General features: G+C 38.3%; 1 protein-coding gene across 1 annotated transcript in view; it reads right to left on the reverse strand.

Moving 5' to 3' along the window:
* The window catches only part of LOC132066035 (DNA topoisomerase 3-alpha), a 58,515-nt gene extending 36,115 nt beyond the window's left edge, over window positions 1–22,400 (reverse strand). Inside the window, exons 1-11 of the mRNA XM_059459438.1 lie at window positions 22,025–22,400; window positions 18,765–18,943; window positions 18,591–18,663; window positions 18,255–18,377; window positions 18,041–18,162; window positions 17,888–17,960; window positions 17,677–17,793; window positions 11,809–11,892; window positions 2,352–2,531; window positions 2,103–2,231; window positions 699–773 (exon numbers count right to left, since the gene is read on the reverse strand). Of these exons, the coding sequence (XP_059315421.1) occupies window positions 699–773; window positions 2,103–2,231; window positions 2,352–2,531; window positions 11,809–11,892; window positions 17,677–17,793; window positions 17,888–17,960; window positions 18,041–18,162; window positions 18,255–18,377; window positions 18,591–18,663; window positions 18,765–18,943; window positions 22,025–22,330 (1,461 nt within the window). The 5' untranslated portion in view covers window positions 22,331–22,400. The remainder of the gene's footprint in view (window positions 1–698; window positions 774–2,102; window positions 2,232–2,351; window positions 2,532–11,808; window positions 11,893–17,676; window positions 17,794–17,887; window positions 17,961–18,040; window positions 18,163–18,254; window positions 18,378–18,590; window positions 18,664–18,764; window positions 18,944–22,024) is intronic.
* Window positions 22,401–27,102: the final 4,702 nt, after the last annotated feature.

Genomic DNA, 27,102 nt, shown 5'->3' on the forward strand with positions numbered 1-27,102 from the left:
GAGCAATTTCATCTTAAGGCAGCTAGGAGATAACTGCAGATATATTCAAATGAAAGAATTGATGTTCAAATTTCCCTAACTTTTTTAGAGGGGGCACATTGAAAACCTTGAAAAGTACATCGAAAAGATGTAACCAGAACAAAAGACTATGACAGTAGCTGCAGAAAACAAGCTCTCTTATTCTGAATTAGTTTTCCCAGTTTGGTGGCTTCCTAAACCGGCCTTCATAACATCCCCACTTTCATTGCTACTGATACCCTTTGAGAAAAAAGGGGTGATATGGGGATCAAGAAGGGGGGACTAGGAAGGAAGGAATTGTTTTAGGCAATTTTGTCAAATCTAGACACCTACCAAAGCCAGAAGTAATAAAGGAAAGCATAGTGCAAAAGAACTCATACATCTTAAGAGTCGTGAATCAAGTCTGAATACAAAAAGGCACATCAAAATTACATGTCAATTCAGCTGCCAGCCCCACAGGAAATAGGTTCATTCTTTAATTTGCAGTTATAAAATATAAGTTTTCTAGAATTTACGTAAAAATGGCATGAAATAATAAAGCTTGTCAGAAGGCAGATGATAATCAAAATACTGCAGAGAAATTCATCAAAGTGCATGCTTAGCCTCACTACTGCATAATTGCAACTGCATAAATAGAATAATTATTTGGTTTTGGATAGAAACAAAGAGTACGAACCAACCTGTTGACCAAAATTGTATGTTGGGATCACTGAACCTCCCCATGATTCAAATCGGTACACATCAAGGTAGTTTTTCTGTGAATACAAGAACAAAAATGATAATTCGTTACAAATAGCCAATTTCAGATTGCAGTTGCACTAGCCCTCAACATGTTTATTTTTTAAAGTGAAGAAATTACATGATTGAGTTATAGTGCGAAACAAATTTCAGAAAGAAGAGGAAATAATTAACATCCTCCAGCCTCCAGGTATTGGTTTCTAAATAGATGTAGCAAATCTATCCTCAAAGTACAAATTGGTCCAGTTTAAGAAACCAGGAGATATTATGAAAAGAGAAAGGGCTAAAAAAGAGAATGAAAAGAAAGAACATTCAAAGATGACATAAAAACAATGTAACAATATAGCAGTTAGACTTTTCTTCTTCCTCCATTATCGGTAAATCAAAAGTGTACACGAAAATATTTGGGCACAGCTGATCTCAAAGGTTAAACATCACACTAAATGTCATTTCGATCAACTATGAAATAGGACCTTAAGCTATATGACCAAAACAGCCAATCTAGGGTACTGCTAGGAGCATTAAATATGAATCTCACAGTTTGGAACCTGATAATTGAAATAGTGGAGAAGAGACTGAGGAGGTGGCAAAAGAAGGTGTCTATCCAAGGGGGGAAGACTATCAGTATCCTTTCTTATTACACTGGCAAGTGTAACTACTAAGTTGTCAGGCTTCAAAGAAACTTCTGGTGGGCCACATATGATGGGATAAAAACGTTTGGCTTAATCCATACTTTATCCCCTAAACTTGCACGGAAATCCATTTTACACACATTTCTTTGTGTTAAAGAATATTGTATGTAAAAATAATATTTGTATATAGCACTGTATAGGTAACAAATTTGTACACGTTTGTTGGATTACATTAGTTACAATCCTCTCCTCGTGCATTTAAAGCAATGATTCTTTGAGGACCCAAGATCCATTTCATAACGATTACTCGAAAGGCCCAATGTCTATTACTCAAAGAATCATGGCTTTAAATGTATGAGGAAAGAATCATTGCTTTAAATCATTGTTATGGAATGGATCTTGGGCCTCCATATACTCCACAATTGACTTTTATCTCGAAACAGTCTATCTTCCTGTGAAGAAGTGTAAACCACTAGAAGAATATACCTTTTAAATCCAAGTTTGAGACTTTAATTACTTTAAACAAAGTTAGAACTACGAAAGCAATTTAGAACTAGTATCATGCTATATGTTCACTTTATTCTGCTCATGGCAGCACAGTGCCAAAATCATTAAACGAAAAGAAAAAAAAAAAGGGCTGCACGCTGCCAAAGCATGTGCCATCAGTCAGCCAGAATGAATATGTAGAAACTAGTACTGCAATTGGAAACTTACTGCAAGTATCACTCTCCCGCATACAGAAAAGGATTCACCAGCAATGTCAATCTCAACTATAGTTTCAGCCCCAACAGCAGGTTGAGAAACACAGGCCAAAAAATGGCGAACAACCAACTCGTACACTCTCTGCACAGAACAAATGTCAGTATTAGAAAAGGAGTCCAACATAGGTCACAAGGGGAAGTCACAGTGCAACTCCTACACAAGTTGCCACCAACTAAGAATAGTGTCAGATCCAGCACTAACATGATGATCCTGGCTCCATCTGGATTCCCCAGCAGAAAATTTAGTTGGATGAATAGGAGGATGGGCTTTGTCATCATGCCCACCTCCACTAGGGTTTCTCCAAAGTCCTGATTGAGGGTCTAGTAGGCGCTGCGCATATGAGCCCCATACAGGATGACCTTCTTGCTCTTGCACCATTGTCTGTTTACACAAAGTAATCAACTGAGTACTTTAATTAATGATACCTAAACAGTGTACTCTACGAATCAACAGACTCCGTCAAAACAGTTCAGAGAACCTGAGTAGCATCAGCATTCTGGTCACGTGAATATCACATTTAAGCAGCATCAGCATTATGGTTAACTGGCACAACTGAATTCCACGTTTTAGTGTTGCTTAAGTTTCTCTGCTGAATTGTTACCAGTGATTTAATGTTAAAAATAATAACAGCAATTTCCTACCTTTCTTGTGGATTTTCTTCGCTCTGATATGGCATGTATCGAGGCAATAAACCCATTACAGCATGACTAAGCTTTTAATTATTTTGAGTATACTTTTCCTTATATGTTACAAGTTGTTTGTATGAGTTATTAAGCTTAAGATTTAAGTGCACAAGTACCTTAGTACTTGCCCCTCCAACAAGACCAGTTCTTATTTTGGGTCTGATGTCTTGAAACCCAATAGTATGTTGGAACAAAAAATTGTTTTTATTTTCAAAAGAAAAAATGTTTTGTTGTAAACAGTTTTGTCTCTGACAAAAAAAAAAATCAATTCTCAGCACAATCCAGAAACATTACTCTCATAAGTCATAACAAACTCTGAACACTTCCCTATACAAAATTTAATGCAGAATCAAACAAAAGAAAATTGTTTTCTAATCCAAAGTCGTAGTAAATTTTCTTATGGCTTCTTTTTTTTTTTTTCCTTTGTTGACAACTGAGAAATCACCGAGGGCCATTGGTGCACGGTTCGAAACTCGATGGATAATGTGCCCCACCTCTCTACTTTTCCCAACTTAAATACCAAGCTTTTGTCCGCAGCAGGGTTCAAACCCGTGTCATGCGCCCACCCACACATCACAAGTTGCGCTCATACCATTAAGCCAAAGCCTTGAGGCTAAATTTGTTTCTGGATTTGTAAAGAAAGGGATATGCGGTCTAACTGACTAACTCAACCCCGAAATCTAGCTCAAGAAGTGAGGATTGTACAAGCCCTTAAAGGGCTGATGTGGGACTCTTCACACCCACCCTCACGACCAGGGTTGGACATCTAGTGCGTAGACAATTTAATATGGTGCCCCAACATTGGAACTGAGAATTGCGATGGTCCTACTCTGATATCATGTTAAAGAAAGGGATCATGGGCCTAACTCAACCCCAAAAGCTAGCTCAAGAGGTGAGTATTGTCCAAGCCATATTAAGGAGATCACTCATCGCTTAAAGGACCGATATGGAAATCTTCACAAGATTTTAGAGTTGCTGAGATATTAAAAAAAAAAATTAAATGATTAAAATTGTGCTCTATCTAATAGCTTAAGCTTTTAAGTGAGATGGTCACACACTTCAATAAGAGCTATCACAAAAGTTTAGATGCTTTAACTTGAATCAGCAGCCCTTGATGAGCCTTCCTCCACTTAAACCCTACTACGTGTCCTAATTTAACCATTTAGTAAGTGTTTGGGCAATTTTGGTTGAAGTTGAAAAAGAGAATTTGAAAATTGAACTTCTATCTGGATATATATTTCACTTGCAAAAAAAATTGAAGTATTGTGAGTGAACCATTATTTCACTAGTAATACCCCTCAAACCAATTTTTCAACTTCAAATTCTCTATTTCAAGTTGAAGTTGAAACAGCGGACTAAATTGTAAAACAGACATTCATTTGCAGATAATATTTCAAGTTGAAGTTGAAATAATGGATGGGTAAACTATGTCTATTTTACAAGTTAGGTTTCCAAAGGATCAAATGCTTCTTTATCACTGTATTGGAGAATAATCAATTTTTTAAGGAAACCGAGAATAATCAAATTTTTAAGGAAACCCCTATATGTTCTTTTATTATCCTAAATTCAAAAGGGAGCATGGGACTTATTTATCCTCTACAAAAACTTCCTATATCTAAAAGGAAAGGCACTATTATTATTTACGGAGTGTTCTTAGACTACATTTTCGTGGACTTTGTTAAATAGTTTTAGCTAGGGAAAAATACAGCTTGGTAGGCACCTTCAATGATCCCTTTAATCACAGCCTGAACTTGGAGGTAATTCAGAAATGGTTTTTGAACTGATGGAGGATATGTGCCGGTATGAAAGTGAGCCCTTTGTCTCACAATCAGTTCCTGTTTGAACTGCCATCGAGACAAGAGGTGGCTAGGGTTAAGGCCGGCGAATGGTTTTGGAATGGACAGAGGCTAACCATAGATTGGTGGTCTCCAAAGACGGGTACGGAGTCAGCTACTCAAAGCTCCGGTCAGGTCTGGATCAAAGTTTTTGGGATCCCACTTCACGCTTGGACCATGGAAAAATTCATATTCATCGGTGATCTATGTGGGGGTTTTGTTGGTGTTGGTGAAGACACAAAGCACCGGCGTCACTTTCTTTGGGCGAGGATCTGTGTCAGTAGTTCAACTTTCAGGCTTCCTACTACCATTGATCTAGCAGTAGACAACCGGAAATTCGAAGTTTCCATTATTAAAGAAATTGCCGCCATGCCCCAGTCAACAGAAGAAAGATTTGATGTCGGTGGGGAAAAGAAGGGAGGTACGACGAGCAAAGCAGCGGCGAACCAACGGGGATCAGGAAAAGTCTCATCTACGCACGTGGGTGGTCAGACGGTGGATGGCCACTTTAATTCAAATTTAGTGGGTCCCAACCCATCTCAGTCTCTTAATAACCAAGCCCCTGCTATGAGACCAAATAAACAAACTATGGGCCAATTTGATTTGGGCCAGGGCTCTATTAAGTCTTTTTACTCAAAAGGCCCAAGAAGGGTTTCAAGACCTAAGACTAAAAAGCCCAATAAGAAAAAGGCCCTTCAGGAATGGAAAGCTAAGCGTAGGCCTTCAGTTTTATCAATGGGTAATGCACAGCCTTTCCAGCAGCAAGCCATCACCAATTATTATAACAACTCTTGCAATTATAGTGAGAGTTTTCAATCTGAGGCAGGAGAGGAAGCAGACGATGAAGGTGAAAATTTCAGAAAAGTTCTCAAAAGGTCTCTCTCCGCATCTGAAATGGCCTGATGCTATCTCCCAAACTGTTGCATGTACAGACTCTGAATTTTCTACTCCTTCTGTTAGTGACTCTTTATCTCTCCCTTGGTATGAAGATGATCTTCCTGCTCCATTGGCAGTACAACAACCATCTGTTATTGAGACATCAAAGTGGACAAAGTTAATTATGGGAAAAGCTTGCAAGGCATTTGGGGTAAATATTGCTGGTTTCGAACAAGAATTGCTGGACTTAATTCTGAGAATGGAGCAGAAAAGACAAACTCAACTTTTAAAAGAGAAATCCTTGGGTTCTGCCAAGTCTAAGGGTAAAAGGAAAGGGGAAACTGAAGTACTTAACCTGGTTCGTGGTATTAACTATGATGGGAGCAATAAGAAGGATGGGGGCAGGCATGGCCGGAAGCCTCCATCATGAAGATCAAAATTGTTAGCTGGAACATAAGGGGGGCCAATGACAATAATAAAAGGGACACCATCAGTTCCTTGGCCCGTAAATAGAGGCCGGACATTATATGCCTTCAAGAAGCTAAAATAGAAGATTGGCCAAATGGTATGGTACACCAATTATGGGGGAATAGGTGGGTTGATTGGGTTGAACTGAAGGCAAGTGGTACTAGGGGTGGTATTATCATTATTTGGGATAAGAGATATTGGAAATGTTCCGACTCCTATCCAGGCAGCTGCTCTATCACTTGTTTCCTTGAAACTCTTCATGAAAATTAAAGATGGCGTTTTACGGGGGTTTATGGACCCCACTCTAATGCAGAAAGGGAGGATTTTGGGAGGAACTAGGAGCAATAAAGGGGCTATGGGGTGATCAATGGGTGATAGGTGGTGATTTCAATGTGTGCAGGTTTGAAAACGAAAAATTTAATTACACTAGGAGATCGAGGGCCATGGTGAGTTTTTCAGACACAATCTCAGACCTACAACTGGTTGTCCACCCCTTCAAGGGGCTCAGTATACCTGGTCAAGGGGGGGAGACACCCTCCTCTTCTCGGCAGAATGGAATGACAGTTTCCAATCCATCAAACAGTTAGCTCTTCCAAGGGTTATTTTTGATCATAAACCCCTACTGCTGGAAAATGGAGATTGGGCAACAACAAGCCTATTTCAAATTTGAGAACATGTGGTTGCAGCAAGAGGATTTCATTGACATGTTATGAGGGTGGCGGCACAGCTATACTGTAGGTGGTTCCCCAGATTTCATCCTTGCTCAAAAATTGAGGAATCTGAAAAAAGATATTACCATCTGGAATAAGGATTGAAGAAAGAAGAGGCAGAGCTCTAGCAGAAATATCAGCTTTACAACAAGCTGTTGAGAACAGAATCCCCACTCAAATCGAAAAGCAAAGGCTTATTAATCTAAGGTTGGAAGTTCCGAACTTGGCCAAAGCTGAAGCAATTTCTTGGAGGCAAAAGTCCAGATGTTTGTGGCTTAAAGATGGAGACCAGAACACAAAATATTTTCAAGCAATGGCCAACTCTCACAGAAGATATAACAACATAGATAAACTCAAGGTGGATGGTGAAATAATTGAAAGACAAAGTGCAAATTAAGGAGGAGAAACTACGATATTACCAGAGCCTGTACACGACTTGGAGGCCTACTACCAATTTTGGAGATGTGCCCAGCTTATCAGGTGATGATAGAGATATGCTTGAAAAAACTTTTGATGAGGAGGAAGTTCACTCTATCATTCAGTCTTGTGCTCCAGACAAAGCACCAGGCCCTGATGGTTTCACTACGGCTTTCTTTCAAAAAAACATGGGATTTTATCAAGCCAGAAGTGATGGGAGCTCTCACCCATTTCCATCAGAATTGTCATATGGTTAAATCATGTAAAGCATATTTCATTGCATTGATACCTAAAAGGAAAGAAGCAGTGGAATTAAAAGACTACAGGCCAATTAGCCTCATTGGTAGTACATACAAGATTGTGTCTAAGCCGCTGGCAGAAAGGCTTAAGAGGATTATTGGCAAGCTTGTTTCAACTCATCAGAATGAATTCATAAAGCACAGACAAATCACAGATGCAGCATTGATAGCAAATGAAGTGCTAGATTGCAGGTTAAAAGTGGTGAACCTGGTGTGGTGTGCAAACTTGACATTGAGAAGGCTTTCGACCAGCTCAACTGGTCTTACCTTATTTCTATTCTTAGAAAGATGGGATTTGGAGATAGGTGGATTAGATGGATCAGATTTAGTATTTCAACTGTGAAATACTCAGTCATAGTGAATAGAGGACCAGTGGGTTTTTCTCTCCTCAGAAAGCAATCAGACAAGGGGACCCTCTCTCTCCCTTTTTGTGTATTATAGAAATGGAGGGTCTGGGCAAAATGTTGGACAAGGCCAGACAAATGCAGTGGATTCAGGGTTTCAGTGTGGGTTCCAGTCCCGGGGCCTCAATCACAGTTTCACATCTGCTATACGCTGACGATACAATCATTTTCTGTGAGGCTGACTCAACACAAATGCCATACCTGAACCTTACTCTCCTCCTCTTTGAAGCCCTATCGGGTTTGCATGTTAATGTGCTGAAAAGCATAACGTATCCAGTCAACACTGTCCCAAACATTGAAGAGTTGGCAAGTATCATGGGGTGTACTATTGGACCTCTGGGTAGCAAATTCAGGAATGCTGAAATATGGAATGGGATCATAGAGAAGTTTCCAAAAAGACTGGCCTCCTGGCAGATGCAATATCTATCAATGGGTGGAAGACTAGTCCTTATCAACAGTGTGCTCGATAGCATACCAACATACTACATGTCATTTTTCCCTATTCCTAGCAAGATCCTTGGTCGGCTGGACAAGATTAGGAGGGATTTTCTATGGAAAGGAAATAGCAACTCTCACCTATTCCATCTCATCAAATGGAAAAAGTTATACAGCCAAAGAACAAGGGAGGATTGGGCATTAGAGATTTAGCCTCTCACAACAAAAGCATGCTCTTGAAATGGTTATGGGGGTTTAGTACAAATGACTCTAGCCTCTGGAAAGAAGTTGTTGCTGCTAAGTATGGAAGAAGGAACAAATGGAGCACAAATACTTCCAATTTACCCCATGGGGTTGGTCCCTGGAAATACATTAGTAAGCTGTGGAGCGAATTTTTTATGAAGGTCTGGTTCAAAGCAGGGGAGGGGTCGCATATTAAATTCTGGAGGGACAGATGGCTGAGTAACATTCCACTCATGGAAGTCTACCCAAGCCTGTTTCAGATTGCTAGAGACAAAAACTCCACAATTGCACAGAATAGATGTGGCAATAGCTGGAGTGTAGTGCTCAGGAGAAATGTGCAGGATTGGGAGATAGGGAGTCTGCTTGAACTACTCGCTAATGTGGAGATATATAACATGAATGACTCATGTGCTGATACATTGTTATGGGGAGCAAATAACTCTTTCACTGTGAAGATTGTTATCATCATATATGCTGCCAGAATCAGATAACTGAGCTTTGGCCCTGGAAACTTATTTGGAAGACCAAAATGCCTACAAGATCATCTGCTTTTGTTGGATTGCCATCCAGGAAGCATGTTTAACAATAGATAATCTGAACAAAAAAGGCCTCGAACTGGAAGATAAGTGCTATATGTGTCAAAATTGCCCAGAAACAGTCAATCACCTGCTCCTGCACTGTGCAGTGGCAAAGGACCTATGGAATATTTTCTGCTGTATTTTTGGCTTACAATGGGTCATGCCCCAAAATGTGAAAGAGGCTTATGCAGGCTGGAATTCATGGAGAGTTGATAAGTCCGTCAAGAAAGTCTGGGTGATGATCCCTGGAGTTATTTTTTGCAGTTTATGGACTGAAAGGAACCGTAGATGTTTTGATGGGATTTCAACTCCAAACCACTCTCTTAAAGCTAGTTGTCTATTTCTTCTATTCAGTTGGGTTAATCTAACCCCTGTAATTAGCACTGAACATTTTTTGGACTTTGTTAGCTCTCTAGTGCTAGTTTCACGTATTGTAAAGAAGCTAACAACTATTGCTTGTGCTCTCTGTGAGCCCTTTTGTTTCTCTTGTAATTCTGCATCTACTTGATGCCTATCTATGAAACACCTTACTTCATCATAAAAAAAAATTAAAAAAAATTAAAAAATAAAAAGTACCCTTTGTTAACCTATTTGAAAGTTTTGGTACCAAAGTTGCATACTTTATTCATCTGTAGGGGTACAAATTTATAGTAGAAACAAACAAACAAACTAGCTATCTGATCCCTTGATTCTAGTAGATTTGATAATCAAGGGATGATTTTATTTGATCTAATTTCCTAAAACATCCAATAGCATATCAGATCTGATTTTATCAGATCAATTAAGATCTTACAAAATCAGATCTGATCATAATCAATTGATCTGATAAAATCAGATCCGATCATAATCAGATATTCACAAATCAACACTATTAACTCAGATTGCCTTGCACCTTAAAGTCGTCTCAAATATTACCCCTCCCACTAACGGTTTTATACCGTGGAAAACTTGGACTTAATTGACACTGTACAAGCCACATAAGGGTACATTTGGACCTTTGTAATTGTTTCGGGTTATTGATAACCACTACCACCACCTAAAAACATTTTCTTACCACCCTCTCAAAGATACAGTAACACCCCCAACTCTTTCACCCCACCAAAAAAAAAAAATCTCAACCCACCAAAGCCACTCTCTACCCAGTACCTCCATAATGAACAGCTGCCACTACAGCCCCAAAAAAGCCCACCACAAAACTGCCCTAAATATTCAAATCTAGAACTAATTAAGCCCCTCAACCAGAAAAATCTCCATAGCCACAAGGCCCATATCAGTTAACACAAAAATCTGACTCACATCCAAATCTACACCCTCGCTGAAAACGAAAAAACAACCATCAAAATCACATTCGTGGTGGGTTTTGATAGAAGAAAGCATTTAGAATTAACGACGAGCAACTGTTGATGTTTAGGTGTGATCGAAAGAAATGGAGGTCAGGCCAGTTATGGTAGTTTTAGAGGAGATGATGATGAAAGGTTGAGGGAGGTTTTGGTGTATATTTTAGTGATTGAAAAACAGAGGGCTGATAAAGATTGGTGGTTTGTGGTGGAAACCGGTACAAAAAGACTAGAAAAATGAAAAGGTGTAGTAGGAATTTTGGGGTGACAATGGCGATGAAGGTGGTGCAGTGATCATCCCTTTGGAGAGTGGCTGACAGGGAGTGTGTTAACTGCGAGGGCCTTTCACAGGTAAGAGGATTTGTAGAGTGTGTTAGTGTGTGTATTGAGTGGCATACGTGTGGAATCTATTGAGGAAGAAAAGGTGGTGATGGAAAGGGAAGAAAATTTTCATGGTAGTGGTAGTAGTGGTAGTCTGGTAGATGGGAGGAAGAGGAGGGGTAGGGGGAGGTAGACAGAGAAGGGGGTAAAGGGGTATCTCAAAATTGCCTCCGTCGTAAATCCCCAACATTAGATCCATCTCATCCGACTAGACTACCTTGGAGGGTCGTTCATAACAAGGGCAAAAATGAGCCAATAGGTTAACAGATACGTTGGCCCTCGTGCTCAGAAACGTGCCATTCTTCTTAAAATAGCAGGGGTGTTAAGTTTGTCAAAAAAAGTTATGTTAACTTCATTTTTTCATACAATTCAATTTGAATAATAGAATTTCAACTCTTTTTTTTTCATACTTATTGCAAGTGCAAGTACTGGTTCGGGCACTTAGCTTGTTCAGCAGGTTCAGGTTAATCCAATTTGGTAAAAACTTTTGGCTTTTTTAAATAATTGTGGTATCCGGGCCAGCTTGTGCGCACCTCGACTAATGGGATCAAACCAAAGAGCAGTTTGGATCAGCCAGTTCTATTTTTTAAAGCGAATAATGGGACCAAGAGAAGAAGAAGAAACCTAAGCTTCAATAACATCAGTAGATGTACATTTCCTTTTACCAAGCTTCCACCTGCATATCTCTGGTAAAATTTCCTCTATCCCATTTAGGTTGACACACATTGATTGTACATAGAGTAAGGAGATAGTTTAACTCGTACAGCAACAGCATACCGTATATTTTGGACTTCATGCAGGAAATCGGTTAAATGGAGATGAAAGGGCATCATTGCATGTGTAAAAAGTGAAATGGGGGCTGGGGCAATGGAAGTGATGCTTTTTCATAAGCTCTTTTCCGCTCACATGCTTATCATAATGATTTGACCAGTGGCACGGCTTGAAGAACATGACTTATTCTTAGCTTATAGAAAAATAAATAGTTAACTCACCCGCAAGTCCGTCTTCTCCGAGAAGCGATCAGTTTCTGTGCGAGGATAACTGATAAAACCATTTTGATATAAATCTTCTGCCACCTATCAAAAACTCGAAAAGGAATAGAGGAAATTAATCAATACGACCCTGGATAATCATGTTGTGCAATAAAATATATTCACAGCAATAGTAAAGTGCCGTCATCAATGAAGCAAATAATGTCATACTCCTGACCACCAGAACAATCAACTCTCTGACAAAGAAAATAGATTCTGGAATGAGATAGCAACAACAATCCTATCCCGGTTCATGTGACTCACTCATGTAAGCACGATTTGCACTCAAGAGTCTGAGGCTTCATTCTCCACATTTAAAAGTTTGGAGTGCTTCAAGAGGTCTTGGAAACCAATTTTTAGAAAGAGTGTTTTCGGATGAGTTCTTGGGTTGTTGTGTCCAAATTGACGACAAATAGAGAAGGAAATTTTATATAATCTGTTATTGATATTTCTCTTTACACTTCCACTCTTCCTAAAAATCGGTTTGGTAATTCAATACTTTAGTACTAAAAAAATAAATCAATGGAAAAAATGGTTTGATTTCAAAAGGTTCGGCTATGACCCATAGTTTAGTCAAATCGACATCACCCATCTTGATCTAAGTAAAATTTGGGAATGCTGGTTTCTAAATCATTTATTGACTCAACCTATATTAATTCCCCCTCCACTCGCCCCTTTGACACTCCAAGTAAATGTGATTGCATAGTTCTGATGCACTAGATATTAGGGTGATAAATATAGGAATATATCCAAATTATGGAGGAAACCTTAAAAGAAAGAATCTACCAAATGCCAAAATTAATCTGAACATAAAGATCAAAAAAAACAAGTACCCAAAAGCTAATAGCAACAGAAAACGACAGGATGATCAATGAGAGTAACAGCAACAAAGTCTATGAGCTTGGGATCTGAACCTTCATTTCCAATGCCTCAAACAAAGAACTTGTGACAAATAAAACAAGGAAGAGAAGACAGTGTAGATATTGAGAAAGAAGAAAAGGTTTCATTATACTTTTATATATTTCTATATCCCATGAGAAGGGGTACTTATACAACGAGTACAATGACTAATCAAAGAAAGATAATCAATTACAGTAAATATAATGGAATAAAATATTTTATTCTTTACAATTAAGTTAGGAGATAAAATCTCCTAGAATCAAGATAATCAATCAACACTACCCAAAGAACATACCCAGTAAAATCCCACCAGGTGGGGTCTGGGGAGGGTAGAGTGTACGCAGACCTTACCCCTATCTTATGACAGATAGGGAGGCTATTTTCGATAGACCCCCGCATCAAGGAGAGATGAAAAAGCATCAGTAGTAATAAACATTAATAATACGCAGTATTAGCAGCAAAATAATAGGATAATAGAGTGAAATAACCAATCAGATAGTACTAGGGATCTAATAATAACCGACGTACCAAATATATACTACTCCTAGTACGGAAAAGAAATCTGTGTGCAACCTATTAATGCTCCACCTTGATACTCGATCTCCACACCCTCTTATCAAGAGTCATGTCCTCGGTAAGTTAAAGTTGCACCATATCCTGTCTAATCACCTCTCCCCAAGACTTTTTAAGCCTACCTCTCCCTCTCCCTCTTTTCAACCCAACCACGACCAACCTCTCGCACCTCCTCACAAGAGCATCAACGGATCTCCTCTGCACGTATCCAAACCATCTCAACCTCCCTTCCCGCATCTTGTCCTCTATGGGGGGAAACTCCTACATTGTCCCGAATCACTTCATTTCTAATCTTATCTCTCCTAGTATGCCCACACATTCATCTCAGCATCCTCATTTATGCTACCTTCATCTTCTACACATGAGCTTTCTTAACAGGCCAACACTCCGCCCCATACAACATAGTCGGTCTACCACTCTGAAGAACTTGCCTTTAAGTCTTGACAGTACCTTCTTATCACTCAAAACGCCAGAAACGAGCTTTCTTTCATCCATCTCGCTCCAATACGATATGTGACATCCTCATCAATCTCCCCATTGCCGTGGATAACTGACCCCAGATACTTGAAACTTCCTCTTTTGGAGATGACTTGGGTATCAAGCCTCGCATCCTTGTCCGCTTCATGGGTCGCGCAACTAAACTTGCACTCCAAGTATTCTATCTTAGTCCTACTCAACTTGAAACTTTTAGACTCCAGGGTCTGTCTCCACACCTCTAGCTTCGTGTTAACACGGCCTCGCATCTCATCAATCAGAACTACGTCAATCAACACTAGCCCTCAAGGAAAAAATATCGCACATGCCCAACTTGCAAACCAAAGTATGAAAAGTCCTTTTGCTGAGCTTGTAACTTGAATTTGCAAAGACTCACAGTTGTAGTGGAATTTGGGGAAAATCCTACAGAGGTGTAAGTCGTGGTTTTTTCACCTTTGTGAGCCTGTGGTTTCAATGTAAAAACTGTTGTGCTCTTGCTTTACTGTTCTTTACTATTCCACAAACGGTAGCTTGGAACAGGTAGAGCAACGTGTTCTATCATATAGGCGAAAATCTAGTACACAATAGAATAGATAATTGGTCGTGCAAATTAACACTCTCTCCTTATCTATTTGTTTTGGTAATGGAAATTTTGAGTTCGATGATCAGAAGAGCTGAATCCTTGGGATGGATCAACAATCGGAAAATACAAGGCTGAGAAGGTGCTGAGATGATTGTTTCTCACATATTATATGTAGATGAGACTTTGCTGCTATGTGAAGATAAAAAGGAGCAACTCTTGTACCTTAGAGGAGTCTTGTTGGCTTCTGCTGCAACAGTAAAAGGTTTAAAAATACTTTGGCAAAGAGTAGCAAATTCAGCATCAATGCAGATGATGTAGTGGAGGAATTACCTTACCTTCGGAGCTGCTGGGTAGGAAAAAAACTCTCAACCAGCTAATTGGGTCTTACCTTTAGGTGCAATTAAGAATGATAAAAGAATATAGCAAGGTGTAATTGACAAATGTTCAAAGAAGCTGTCCATTGGGAATAAACAGTTCTTATCTCTCGGAGGAAGATTGTTTAACATACTTAATATCTTTATTCCTGATGCCGTCAACAATTGAGAAGAAAATTAACACATTAAGAACCCAATTCTTGTGGGAAGGTAATGCAGAAAAGAAGAAAATGCAACTAGTTAGATGGAAAAATGTGATGAGGAAAGAGGAGGTTAGAGGTTTAGGGGCGAGAAACTTGAAGCTCCATAATAAAAGTTCAATGTGCAAATGGTTGTGGAGGTACAACGAAGAAGGGAATGAGCCTTGGAAGGAGCTAATAGCTATTAAATATGGCAGAAAGGATTATTGGATCCAGGTATAGTTGTGGCATCTACAGGGATTAGTGTTTGGAAGTTTATAAGTAGTTTATGGCCATTGAATCAACAAAATATGAGGCTGGAGCTTGGTAATTGCTGCAAAATCAGATTTTGGACTGATGTATGGTTAGGAGAGCAAAAGCTAAAGGAGAAGCTTCCTATTTAGTATAGCCTTGCAAATAACAAGTTATGTACAATGGCAGAATGTTACTCGAAGAATGTTTCCCTAATACAGGATGGCAACTTAAATTTAGGATGGCAACTTAAATTTACGACGAATTTCAATGATTGGGAGGTGGAAGATGTTGGTCTATTGTTAAACTTGCTGGAACCTGTGATTCCGGATGATAATAAGAGGATCTGCAGGTCTGGGTTGAAAGCAAAGATAAAAAGTTCTCTGTTAAAAGTTGTTACAACTTGATGCAGAGACAGGTTGGTGTAAGGGAAGCATAGTAGGAAACGTATTTTAGCATTTGGAGAATTTGGATATGCTGAGTTGATTGTAACAGCTATCCCAGATCTCTTAGCCTGTACTTTTCTGTATTTCAGTAAAAGTAACCTTAGGGTTGGGGATGGAAGCAGGGTTAAAGCGAGCTAGGGAAATTTTCTCCAACATATACAGAGTGTTGTGTCAAAGAGATTCGACAATCCAACAAATTCATTTGGTTAATGAGGGTGGAGTTCAATGGGATTCAGATTTAGGAGGAACCTACAGCATTAAGAGATGGGAGAATTTCATAATTTGGTTACAGGCAGAAGTACACATCACATGTTACACCCGACACATAGATGGCAGAGAGTAGGTAAGACTTGTTCACTGTCAAATCTTATTATGAGATTATTAGGGAGAGAGGAGTTTACGTTTCCATATCGATCTATTTGGGTTCCCAGGGCGCCTAAGAAGGTTGTTTCTTCTTGTGGTTGTAGCGTGGAGCGATTTTGACAGAATAAAATTTGAGGAAGAGGAGGATCACCTATGTGGTTGGTGCTTCATGTGCAAAGGTTCCGGCGAAGATGTTGATCATCTCTTGTTGCATTGTCCAATGGCTACAAGATCGTGGACGGTGGTTCTTAATTGGTTTGGATTGCAATGGCTGATGTCAGAAACAGTGAAGGAGGTATTAGGAAGCTGGGCCTGTAGGAGGAGGAATAGAAATCCAAGGGCTTGGAATGTTGCTCCTTTAACAATTATGTGGATCATATGGAAAGCGAGAATAGGAGGGCTTTTGAAGGGGTTGAACAAGACTTTGTAAAGTTGCAAAATAGTCTTTTGTCTTTAGTTTCTGTTTGGTTTACCTTTGACACACCTATTACTTAGATGATTCAGTGTCTTCGTTGAAAACCATATGTTGGTGTAGGTTCTCTTCTTTTTGGTATACAGCTTGTATACAGGTCCCCTATTGTTAATAAAATGATTTACCTGATCCAAAAAAATAGTTGGTAGATGACTAAACTTGCTGGAAAATGTCATGGTAAAGTTTGACTTGCAGGAAAACAAACTCAAATCCTTAGAAGTTCAAGAAGAGATATAGTAGCACCAGGAAACCCCCTAATGTTGGGGATCTGCAGAAAAAGTGGCTGAAAAGGAACTCGCCGGAAATCTAGATTAGAGCTTGAAACACATCAAAAACTGGATGGGTGAACTTGCGATGAGTAAGCAGGTCCCACGGAAGAAAGGATCTCGGCAAAGTTACTGAAAGATGCCACACGCGTCGGTGCGTGGACAGATCTTTGCTGGAAAGATCAGAGTTCTTTCTCGGAGAGTGGAGACACTTATCAACTCCGATGAGGTTGCTGCTTTCTGGGTTCTTCTCAGCAGAGGATTCCGGGCCTGTATGTGGCGTTGGTTTACATGCAACGCCTTTGAAATGTAGGGCAGCCTTTGAATGTAGCCAGAAATGTCAACAACTGTGATTTCTCTTCTTCCGGAGGTCACTAGTAAATGCACAATGATTGATATTTCATAAATAGTATGATACCATGTGAGAAACGAAACAAGGAAAAGAAGATTGAGTGGAAAACTGCTTGATTCTTTCAACCTTCCTAAAATGGAATGAGTTCGCAATTAGTACCACAACAAAGCTATCACCCTTGCCCTTTAGAGATAGGGGGTGCAACAAAAAATATTTAAAAAGGGCGTCGGAGGCCTCAAACTCATCTGGAGTTGGAGAATCAAATAACAAAAGATTCTCAAGAGATATGTATCAACAAAACTATCCTTGAAGAATGAAGTGCAAAAGGATTGATCAAGAAAGATCTTTTATTAATCTTATATATAAGATCGTGATCTTGTGTAAACTTTATACCTTAGTTTACCTAAATCAATTGCAGACTTCAATTTTACAAAGAAACCAAAGAGGAAAATAAAAGAAAAGAAAGGGAAAACTTGCAATATTTTCATAACAAGGAAACTAAATAAATAAAGATGAGCAAAAGAAACATTCCAATGAAGAACTTTTGAGCAATGCTAAGAAACATTCCAATGAAGAACTTTCGAGCCATGCTAACCTTCATTGTCTGCTCGGAACTCATACGGAAGTATCTGGATGCACGCTTTTCAAGCTCAATTGTACTTAAAGGATGAGGGGGGTATTTGAGTTTCTCCTGCTGTTTAACTTTGCTAACCTTTCCAAAACAACATAATTAAGTGAGATTTGCAACCTCAAATTTCTGCTCTATAATTAGGCTTAGCTATGAGAATTGGCTTTTTGGAGCTCACAGTTGCAGTGGGTTCCTGGATGCACATCTCATAAATTGTTACTGCAGATGTGTAATCAAACAGATGACCGCGCCTGCCAAGTCAAAATCATTATATGTACTTTGACCTTCTATTTCAGAAATAATTTTATGATGGAACCAAGTGCAACATTACATCCAGTCAAAGGTAGCAGTGCCTTCATCCGAGTTGTGAGTACAGTTGATTGTCCAAAACTCTTCAGGTTCATGTGCTTGTATTTCCCAATACCGCTCCACAACAAAGCCAAGTGTAGGGAACTGCAACTCAAAAATATGGTGAACGATGCAAAATGTTACACCTCAGACCATAAAACAAAATTCACCTTTTAAAAATGTTATATATTTGTTACCTGGCAGGGACCATAGCTTAAGACAAGATTTCTATCATCTGTTGCAAAATCAAGGACATATGCACTTCCCAGAAGCATTGTTTGAAATCTTGTGAAAGAAGCTCCTATACGAAGATCTATCTCCTGCAGATTCAAATAGAAAATACAGAAAGGAACTAAATTAGACCATTCTATCATACTTGACCATATAACGGGTAGTACTTATTTTATTATTTATATATGTTACTGCAGTTTTACCGTCGCAGGAACATTATGGTCAAAGATTTACTTGGCTGCCTCAGATCTAAATCAGTTTTTCACTGTCTTAAAATTGAATACATGAGCAAGGGAACTCACTTGCCGAACATCTACAGCATCAGATTTTAACTGATTTGGCTGAACAAGAGTCCGCATTGATTGGTGAATTTCCCTGGTGATCTCAAAAGTAATTTTCAGAAAGTAAAATGACAATTTGTGAGTGGCATATAAAAACTTAGCATGGAACAGAAGATGTCAACTAGCTGGCGGAACCTGTCAATTAAGGCAGAGAAATGAGCTCTCCACACATTAAGGTTATGATTCGCTTGTCTACATACTTCCAACACTTCAAATGCAATATTTTCTCCTTCTCTATCACAATCGAGCCACAATATAATCCACTGACAACTTCTGGCTTCTGCCTCCAGTGTCCTTTTAATATCCAACTTATCCTAAAAAGTATCAGAAAATATTTAATGATATCTCAATTTCCCTCACATCAATGTTCCGATATACCAAATGAGAAAAATTATATTTGGTTTTCACTTACAAAATAGAAAAAGATAAAGCACAAATACAACAATATTTGACAGGAACACAAAAAAGAAAGACTTGGTTATCTTGAAGCATTTTGAACTGGGGGTACATAATTTGTGTCTAGAACTTCTGTTTGGGACGAGGGCAAAGCACATTCAGTAGATTGCGGTGTTGCCCCATAGTGGAGAGATAGGCTAGACAAATACTTGACCAGGAAGTGGAAAATTAGGAGTTTTTCTCCATTTTATTTGAACTTTTGGTGTAAAGAATATATGGTATAGATAGTTGGATGTACTTTAGGAAGTTCCAACGCTGAATACAAGATTGTAATCTATTTGTTTCACTTTGGTGAAATGTTAATAAGATGATCTTAGATCTGCCGAAAGATTATTAAGTGCTTATAATAAGGCTAGTGGGTACGAAATCCTACCTCAATAATCAAGAGACATGGTAAACTGAGACATAAGTTTCTCTCAGAAGGCATTTGGGAACAAATTAAAATTTCATTTGCTGGGTTAGATTACAGTTGCTCAATCAAAGGCACAAGGTGGCCTAGGCATTAAAGATCTGACAAAGTTTAATAAGAGTATGTGGAAATGCCACACAGAATAAAGCTATGTGGAAAGATGTATCAAATCCAAGTATAGAAATGGCACAAGTAAACACTATGGGATCAGCCATTGGAGAGGAATTGTTAATTCTGCTTACTTTTATTTTTTGATAAAGATGGAGAGGAATTGTTAATGAGTGGGGGAATTTCAAAAGTACATTTTGAGCTTGACTGTTGGCAAAAACATTATATTTTGGCAAGACAATCGGCTCAACCAACTGAGACAACTTATCAGCAATGAGGGAAGAAGGGTTATGTTCTATTTCAAATCTATCTATTATTAATGTTGGGACTAAAATTAAAGGATACTTGTCAAAAAGTGAAGGCTCCTCCACGATCCTTTTTTTTTTTTTTGGCTTAGACTGCATAGGTGGACGTCATTTTAAATTACTTTTAGAATAAGACGATTCACAAAAGAATTGAAGAAGATTAGCTAATCACTGTTATATGTGCATATGGAATCAGAAACAATGTATCATCCTCCACAACATTATGTTGTTGCCGAGATGTTCGGATTTTCTTCCTCATATCTAAAGACTCTACTGGGTAGGTTATGCCTGAATTGTGAGAGGTCTCCTGTTGCATGAAAAGGAGTTGGAATCTAAGTCTGCTAGGACTCGGTTGCGGTTATCCAATACGGGTGCGGATCTAAAGCTCATATTCTTCATCTCACAAATTTTAGGATTCGAGGATATGGATCCGAGTGCGGCTATTATGGCATATGAAGTATATATCTTGATTAATTAAAGCTATTCAAGTTAAACTACTAAAATTTAAAACCAATAATGAGTAAGGATTTCATTCTTCTTTCTTTCCCAAGTGCCAAAATAAATTTTAATCTACTCTTTCGGTTTGTGTTTTAACATTTTTAACTTGATGGACAAAACGTAGTCAGGATACCCCCTCACTTCAAAAGAATCCCACCAACCTTTAACTCTTTTCAGGAAGCCCTCATCTTCCAAAGAACATAACTTCGAACTTAAAGCTAGCTTTGGGGTTGAGTTACGCCCAAGTGCCATATTTTACATGGTATCAGAGCCGGGCCCATTCCCGTTTGGGCTCTCGATCCCCCCTCCAGTTGGGCCTGGGCGTCAAAGGAAGTGTCAGAATGGGTTAGAGTCCCACATTGGTTGAGGAGTGGACTGGTGGTTTGCTTATATGAACTTGGGCAATACTCCCCCCTCATGAGTTAGCTTTTGGGGTTGAGTTAGGCCAAGTATCATATCTTACATGGTTAAAATGAAGTATGCTTCTTGTAAGGAACATTTGCTTTTAATTAAATTTGCTTACAATAGGACTTCACATCTTTCCGTTGACATGTCTCGTTATGAAGTAGGAAACTACTACTCTCCATATTGTATGTGGCTGAAGTCTCTTACATAAAAGACAAAAATCCTACCTTTTCTATTCTTGTTCTTCACATGGTACCAAAGCTAAAGGGGGAGATTATCAAATTTTGAGTTTTCTTTCGGTTATGAAACAGTACACCAATCGCAACAAAATTAAAGCAATTCTAATACGGCCATTGCTTCAGTTTAAAGCAATTGACCTTTCAGAAGTTGATTAAGTTAATATCTAGGCAGAATACATAGATAGACACTTAAACTCCAACTTACAAAATGATCATCTAGGCCCCTCCAAAATTTATTTGCCACATCAGCATCGGGTGTTCACGAGACACACTGGAGACGGTTTGAGGTGTCTAGATGTGCATTCTCAAAGTTGGAGTGTTTAGTTGCCAGTTGAGGCCAAAAAAGGTGTCTATCAATGTATTATGCCTAAAATCTATTTTCTCATATTCTGCAAATTGAATCATATCATATAGACTGAAAAGGCCTCAGTGTCTGCAATCAACATTAACAATTGGATTGGATTCTCAAGCATATGGGAATCCCGTATCTTATTCAAAAAATGACCAAATTAGCAACAAACAAATGTTCGGAAGGAGATAAACATTAAGGACCCTTTTGGCCATGACAATTATTTACTTCTTTCAGAAAATTTTCACTTTATTTTCACTTAATATGGCCAAACGCCTACTAAATATTTTTCACTTTATTTAGAATTTTTGAAGATGGAGCTGTGTTTGGTTATAGTTTTTGCAAAAATATTTGGTTGTTTGAATGTACTAAAAGCGGAAAAAAAAAAAGTGAAAACAGGATTTTAGATGTAATCCAAATTCCGCCAAACACTAGGACCCGTTTGGTCATGAGAATTTTTCACTTTTCCCGGAAAAAAAAAATTCACTTAATTTTGAAATCAATGTTTGGGAATTTGGAAAACACCTAAAAACACGTTTTCACTTTAAGTGAATCCAAACAACCAAACACAACTCCAACTTCAAAAATTTCATGACCAAATGTAAGTAGGAAGAAAAAGAGGTTACCTCAGGAACATGTTTCCGAACAGGTGCAGTGTAAAGTTCAACGGGGTCACAGGAATGCCATTTCCGGTAACGTTCATCAAACTCAAGTTCCATAAGGTGACCCGTAACAGAAGTAAACAACATGTGACAAGGTTGATTCCAAATAGTGTAATTAAACTCAAAGATTTTATTGTACCTTGAACGTCCATCTCTTACTCTCATACCACCTGGTTGATTCTTTGATAGTATACCTGATACTGCTTTTGCTACTGATGGCTTTTCCGCCACATTTAGTACTCTTATCGCTCGCCCTCCACCGCCGGCCATTTAGTGAACAAACGGGTTTTGGGTTGAACCTTTTCTTCTATTTTCCCGCCTTGGAGGTGTGCATAGTAAAAGCCAAATTTATTGCCTCCTTTGCATTTTGTACGGGGAAAAGGGTCAAATATACCCTCTACGTTATTTTATTATTTAAATATACCCTCCAATAGTAAAAATTAATAAAAATACCCCTATCATTTTTAAACTTCATATTTATACCCATATTTAGATGAAAATCCCAAATCCTCTCAAATTACTCAATTTAAAAAAAAATTACCCACTTTTTTTATTGACCCACTCGCCCGACCCGCCCATCATTATCATAAAGCTCTAGCTTCATCTTCTTCCATAGAGAAAAAAGCAAGAACACACCCAAATGATAAAATCTCAAAACTCACCTCAAATTTAATCTTTAAATTCAACTCCAAATATTGGTGCAGCCAGTACTTGAGGTGACACATTCTCTGTTTGCGTTTGAAGGAAGCACCTCATAGCTTCATTAATCTGCTCATTGTGCACAATGCCTCCAGTTACTGTATTCCAAGATGCACCAACATTTAACTAAACAATGCCAAGGCAGCCTTCTTGTCAAGCAGCCTCAAATTGTATTGGGAAACAAGGATAGTAGTACCTTGACACTTGATGATATGCCTAATTTACAAGATCTTTCTCTGCTATCTTTTCGGAAAAGTCTCAAGCTTTTTCCTTGTTAAGTATTTTAACTTAGCCAGATAATATTGCGTTTCTTCATCTAAGAATTGGCCAATTTTTAAGAGGCTACCTATGCTTGTCATTGTTCCGAATTTGGAATATAATACATTATGATGTACTGTATATGGACATAAAAGGAGAGATGCTGAATGAGAGGAGCCAGTCTAATTCTGGATTATGCTACTATCAAATTAATAGCTCCCATATACACATATGTGATTTATTCATTTCATAAAAATAATTATCTGTTCAACCAAATGGCTAGTTCACATATGGACAAATGAGATATTTTCATCTTACAAAAAACAACTCTGTTCACTAAAATTTCTGCAAGCATGAGCAAATACACTATAGTTTCTAAATATCTGGGCAGAATTCTTCTATTATAGCACTAGTAAATGTTTCATGATGTGAGTTGTGCCACTGAGTTGGATTTAATAACTCAAAACAGCTTTTCAATCACTTGCAGCAGAATTTTCAAATCTATTTAGTATGGAGATTTTGGCACAAAAGGCAAACTGTCATCGTATCGCAATTTTTAGCTCTGGCTGATAAGAAGTTGTACATAACGCTTTGTGATCATCAGGAGCAACTAAACGGAATTCAATCAACATCGTCGTCACGCCCATCTTTGCCTCTGTCTAATTAAGTAAACGCTATCATAAACCCAACGTTTGCCAGGGATTGCTGCAGTAAAAGCACATGGTATAAAGGCAACTATATACTGGGATGAGAGAGAATCTGAATGGTGTAAAAATGAAATGAATTAGGCATTTCATAAAGATGTCGAGAAAAATTGTTACTAACGAAAAAGTATAAAACAGTAAAAAAAAAAAAAAAAAAAAGGAGTGAGAATAACAATTTAAGTAGCAGGTTAGATCATCAATAGAAGAAGGAAAAAAAAACTAATTCAAGTTAGTTATAACTATGAACTAAAATAAATAGAAAACACATTCAAATTCAAAGACAGATTCAACACCTTAAGATGTATGATTTAAACTTCTCAAGATGAAACTAAAGCTTGATGATGATGATGATAAACGGGTCGGGCGGGGCGGATCAACAAAAAAGGTGGGTAATTTTTTTTAAATTGGGTAATTTGAGAGGATTTGGGGATTTCCAATAGGGGCATAAGTGTGAAGTTTGAAGAAGGCAGGGGTATTTTTGTTAACTTTCACTAACGGAGGGTATATTTAACTAATCAAACAAAGTAGAGGGGTATATTTGACCCTTTTCCTTTTTGTATAACTTAATGTACTTTTCCTTTTATTATTTGCACCCAATTCTGTATAATATAATGGAATAATTATACTCTATGGGTATGTTTGGTATGAAGGAAAATATTTTCTTGAAAAATGTGTTCTTGAAAAATAAGTGAATTTTTATTTATTTTCTCATGTTCGTTTGGATAGAGGAAAAATAAGTGAATTTCTTACTTATTTTCTCCTGTTCGTTTGGTTGGTAGAAAATATTTTCAGGAAAATACCCACCCAAGCCCCACAACTACACCCCATACCACATCAACCCCCCCCCCCCCCCCCCCCCCACCCCCAATTTTTTTTTTGAAGTTTTTAATTTTCTAAACCACCACATCCCCCCCCGCCCCGCGTGGACCCACCACCCCAACCCCCACAACCAACCACCCACCCAAAAAAAAAATTGAAGTTTTAAAAAAAAAAATCTGGATTTTCTAAACCACCACATCCCCCGCCACCCCCCAAAAAAAATTCTTTAAAAAAGTTTTAAAAGTTACTCTTTTCGGATTTTACACCACCCACCCCCCACGAGCCCACCACCCCCTCCAATAACCACACAAACTTTCAATTTTTATAATTTCTTAATAAAGGTAAAATTAAATAGGAAGTAGAAAATTCGAGAGGGGGTAGGAGGTGCGTGAAGGGGTTGGGTTTAGAGAATCAAAAACGAAAACTTTTCAAGACTTAAAAAAAAAAAAAAATTTGGAGGGGGTGGTGGGGTGTCGGGAGGGGGGGTGGGTTGAAAAAAAAATTTAAAACTTTTTTAAGAAAAAAGAAAATAAACATTGGGGGTGGGGGGAGTGGTTGGGGGTGGGTTGAAAAAAAAAGAAACTTTTAAAACTTTTTTTAAGAAAAAAGAAAAAAAACATTGAGGGTGAGGGGAGTGGTTGGGGGTGGGTTGAGTAGGGGGTGGGGGGAGGGATGTGGTGGTGAAGAACCCCAAAAGAAAAAAATTTAAAAAAAATTGGGAGGGAGGGGTGCGGGGAGTGGTGCATGGGTTGCGGGAGTGGTTGGGGGGTGGGGTTGTGCATGATTGCAGAAGTGGTTGGGGTTTGGTAGTTGGGGGTGTGTGGTGCAAACAATAAAAATAAATTAAAAAAATCAAAACTTTTTTTTCAAAACAATTTTTTTTTTTTTTTTTGAGAGGGGTAGGGCAGGGTGGTGGGAGTGGTTGGGGGTGGGTTGAGTGGTTGGTGGAATGCAATTGTGGACTTGTTTTCCCTACTTTTATTAGGGAAGTCATTTTTCCTATTTTTTAGGAACTTGTTTTCGTAAAGAAAGTGTTTTCCAAAAATTTTGACCAAACGAACATGAGAAAATTGGAAAACGTTTTCCGGAAAATGTTTTCCTCCATATCGAGCACACCCTATATTAATTAGAGTAACAATGCTATCAAAATTGACCCATCTTTTTAAATCTTATAAAAAATGACCCATCCCTCTCTCTCTTTGTGTCCCGTCTCCTCTCTCACTCTCTCGATAATCGGAAAATCCACTCAGAGCTGGTGATGGTAAGCGACACCGGAGCTCCGGCGTAATCTCGTCGAGGGAGAGATAGAGATGAACGGAGAGGGAGAAAGTCTGTTGTTGCTCGCTGGACGTCGTTGGTGGTGTTGGAGTCCGCCGATGGCTGGTGGCTGCTGCTACTCCGTCGTTGGTGGTGTTGGAGCTATTTATGTATAATAGTGTATAATATTGTATAATAGAGTATAAGAGGTATATACAACCATATACACATACACTATTATACATTTTTATACACCCATATACATAATGTATTTGTCTTGTATAAAAGTGAAATTCTTATTCAAAACCAATCCTGATCTATGTTTATACCCATTTATACAATATTGTATAATTGTGTATAAATGTGAATAAGTGCGTATTTTCGTGTTTAATATTGTATATTGATATCTTTTAGTGTTAATACCTACACATTATACACTTTAATACACCTATATACATAATGCACATGTCTTTTGTATATAAATGTATAACACTGTATAAGAGTGTTTTTGGGCTATATTTTTGCAATGTAAGTTTTGGGCTATATTTTTGCAATATAAGTCAGCTAATTGTACATTTCTGAAATTTCTCCTAAAATAATTCCTCCTTAAAATAAGTTTCCACTTTAGCCTTTAACACACCCCTTAAAAATACTACCTCTTTAGAAAAATAGATTTTTGACTAAAGTACCTTAATTATTCACTAGCTAATTATATACAATTTCTTGATTACGTAAAACTCGCTTATCTAAACAGGGGTAAATTTGGAAGAAAATAATTAATTCTTTCTTAATTATGTGAGTTGACGCTTATTTTGAATCAAAATAAAAGGGTTGAGTGGACACTTAATATGAACCAGAGGGAGTAGCTGATTTTGTGAGGGGTGTAATACAAAATTTAAACACATAAATACGAGATAACTCTGTCAATCAAAGCTCGGAGATGGAAGAAATCGCCTAATATTTTAACCCTGTTGGCCACTGAATATGAGACCTTATGGTTCACAAACCTCCTTCATTTGTCACTAGGGCACACCTTTTGGTGCTCCACTAAGATGTTTAACATCTTTTATAGATGTTTTGTACCAATTCAATCCTTACTTATAAGTTTTAGCACCTCATTTTATGATTCAGGACTTTGTACAAGTCAATATAACCATTTGGGACTTATTTGAGGAGTTTGGGTTAGGATCTGAGGGGCTTCCAGTGGGATTTGAAATAAAAAACACTCATTTTAGTTATGCGGGATTTCATTTTTTTTTGGTGTAGACCTTCGCGATCGCAGAGGGGTGGGGTTTTGGTCATCGC

Source organism: Lycium ferocissimum, chromosome 8, assembly GCF_029784015.1.
Source record: "Lycium ferocissimum isolate CSIRO_LF1 chromosome 8, AGI_CSIRO_Lferr_CH_V1, whole genome shotgun sequence".
Taxonomy (NCBI): domain Eukaryota; kingdom Viridiplantae; phylum Streptophyta; class Magnoliopsida; order Solanales; family Solanaceae; genus Lycium; species Lycium ferocissimum.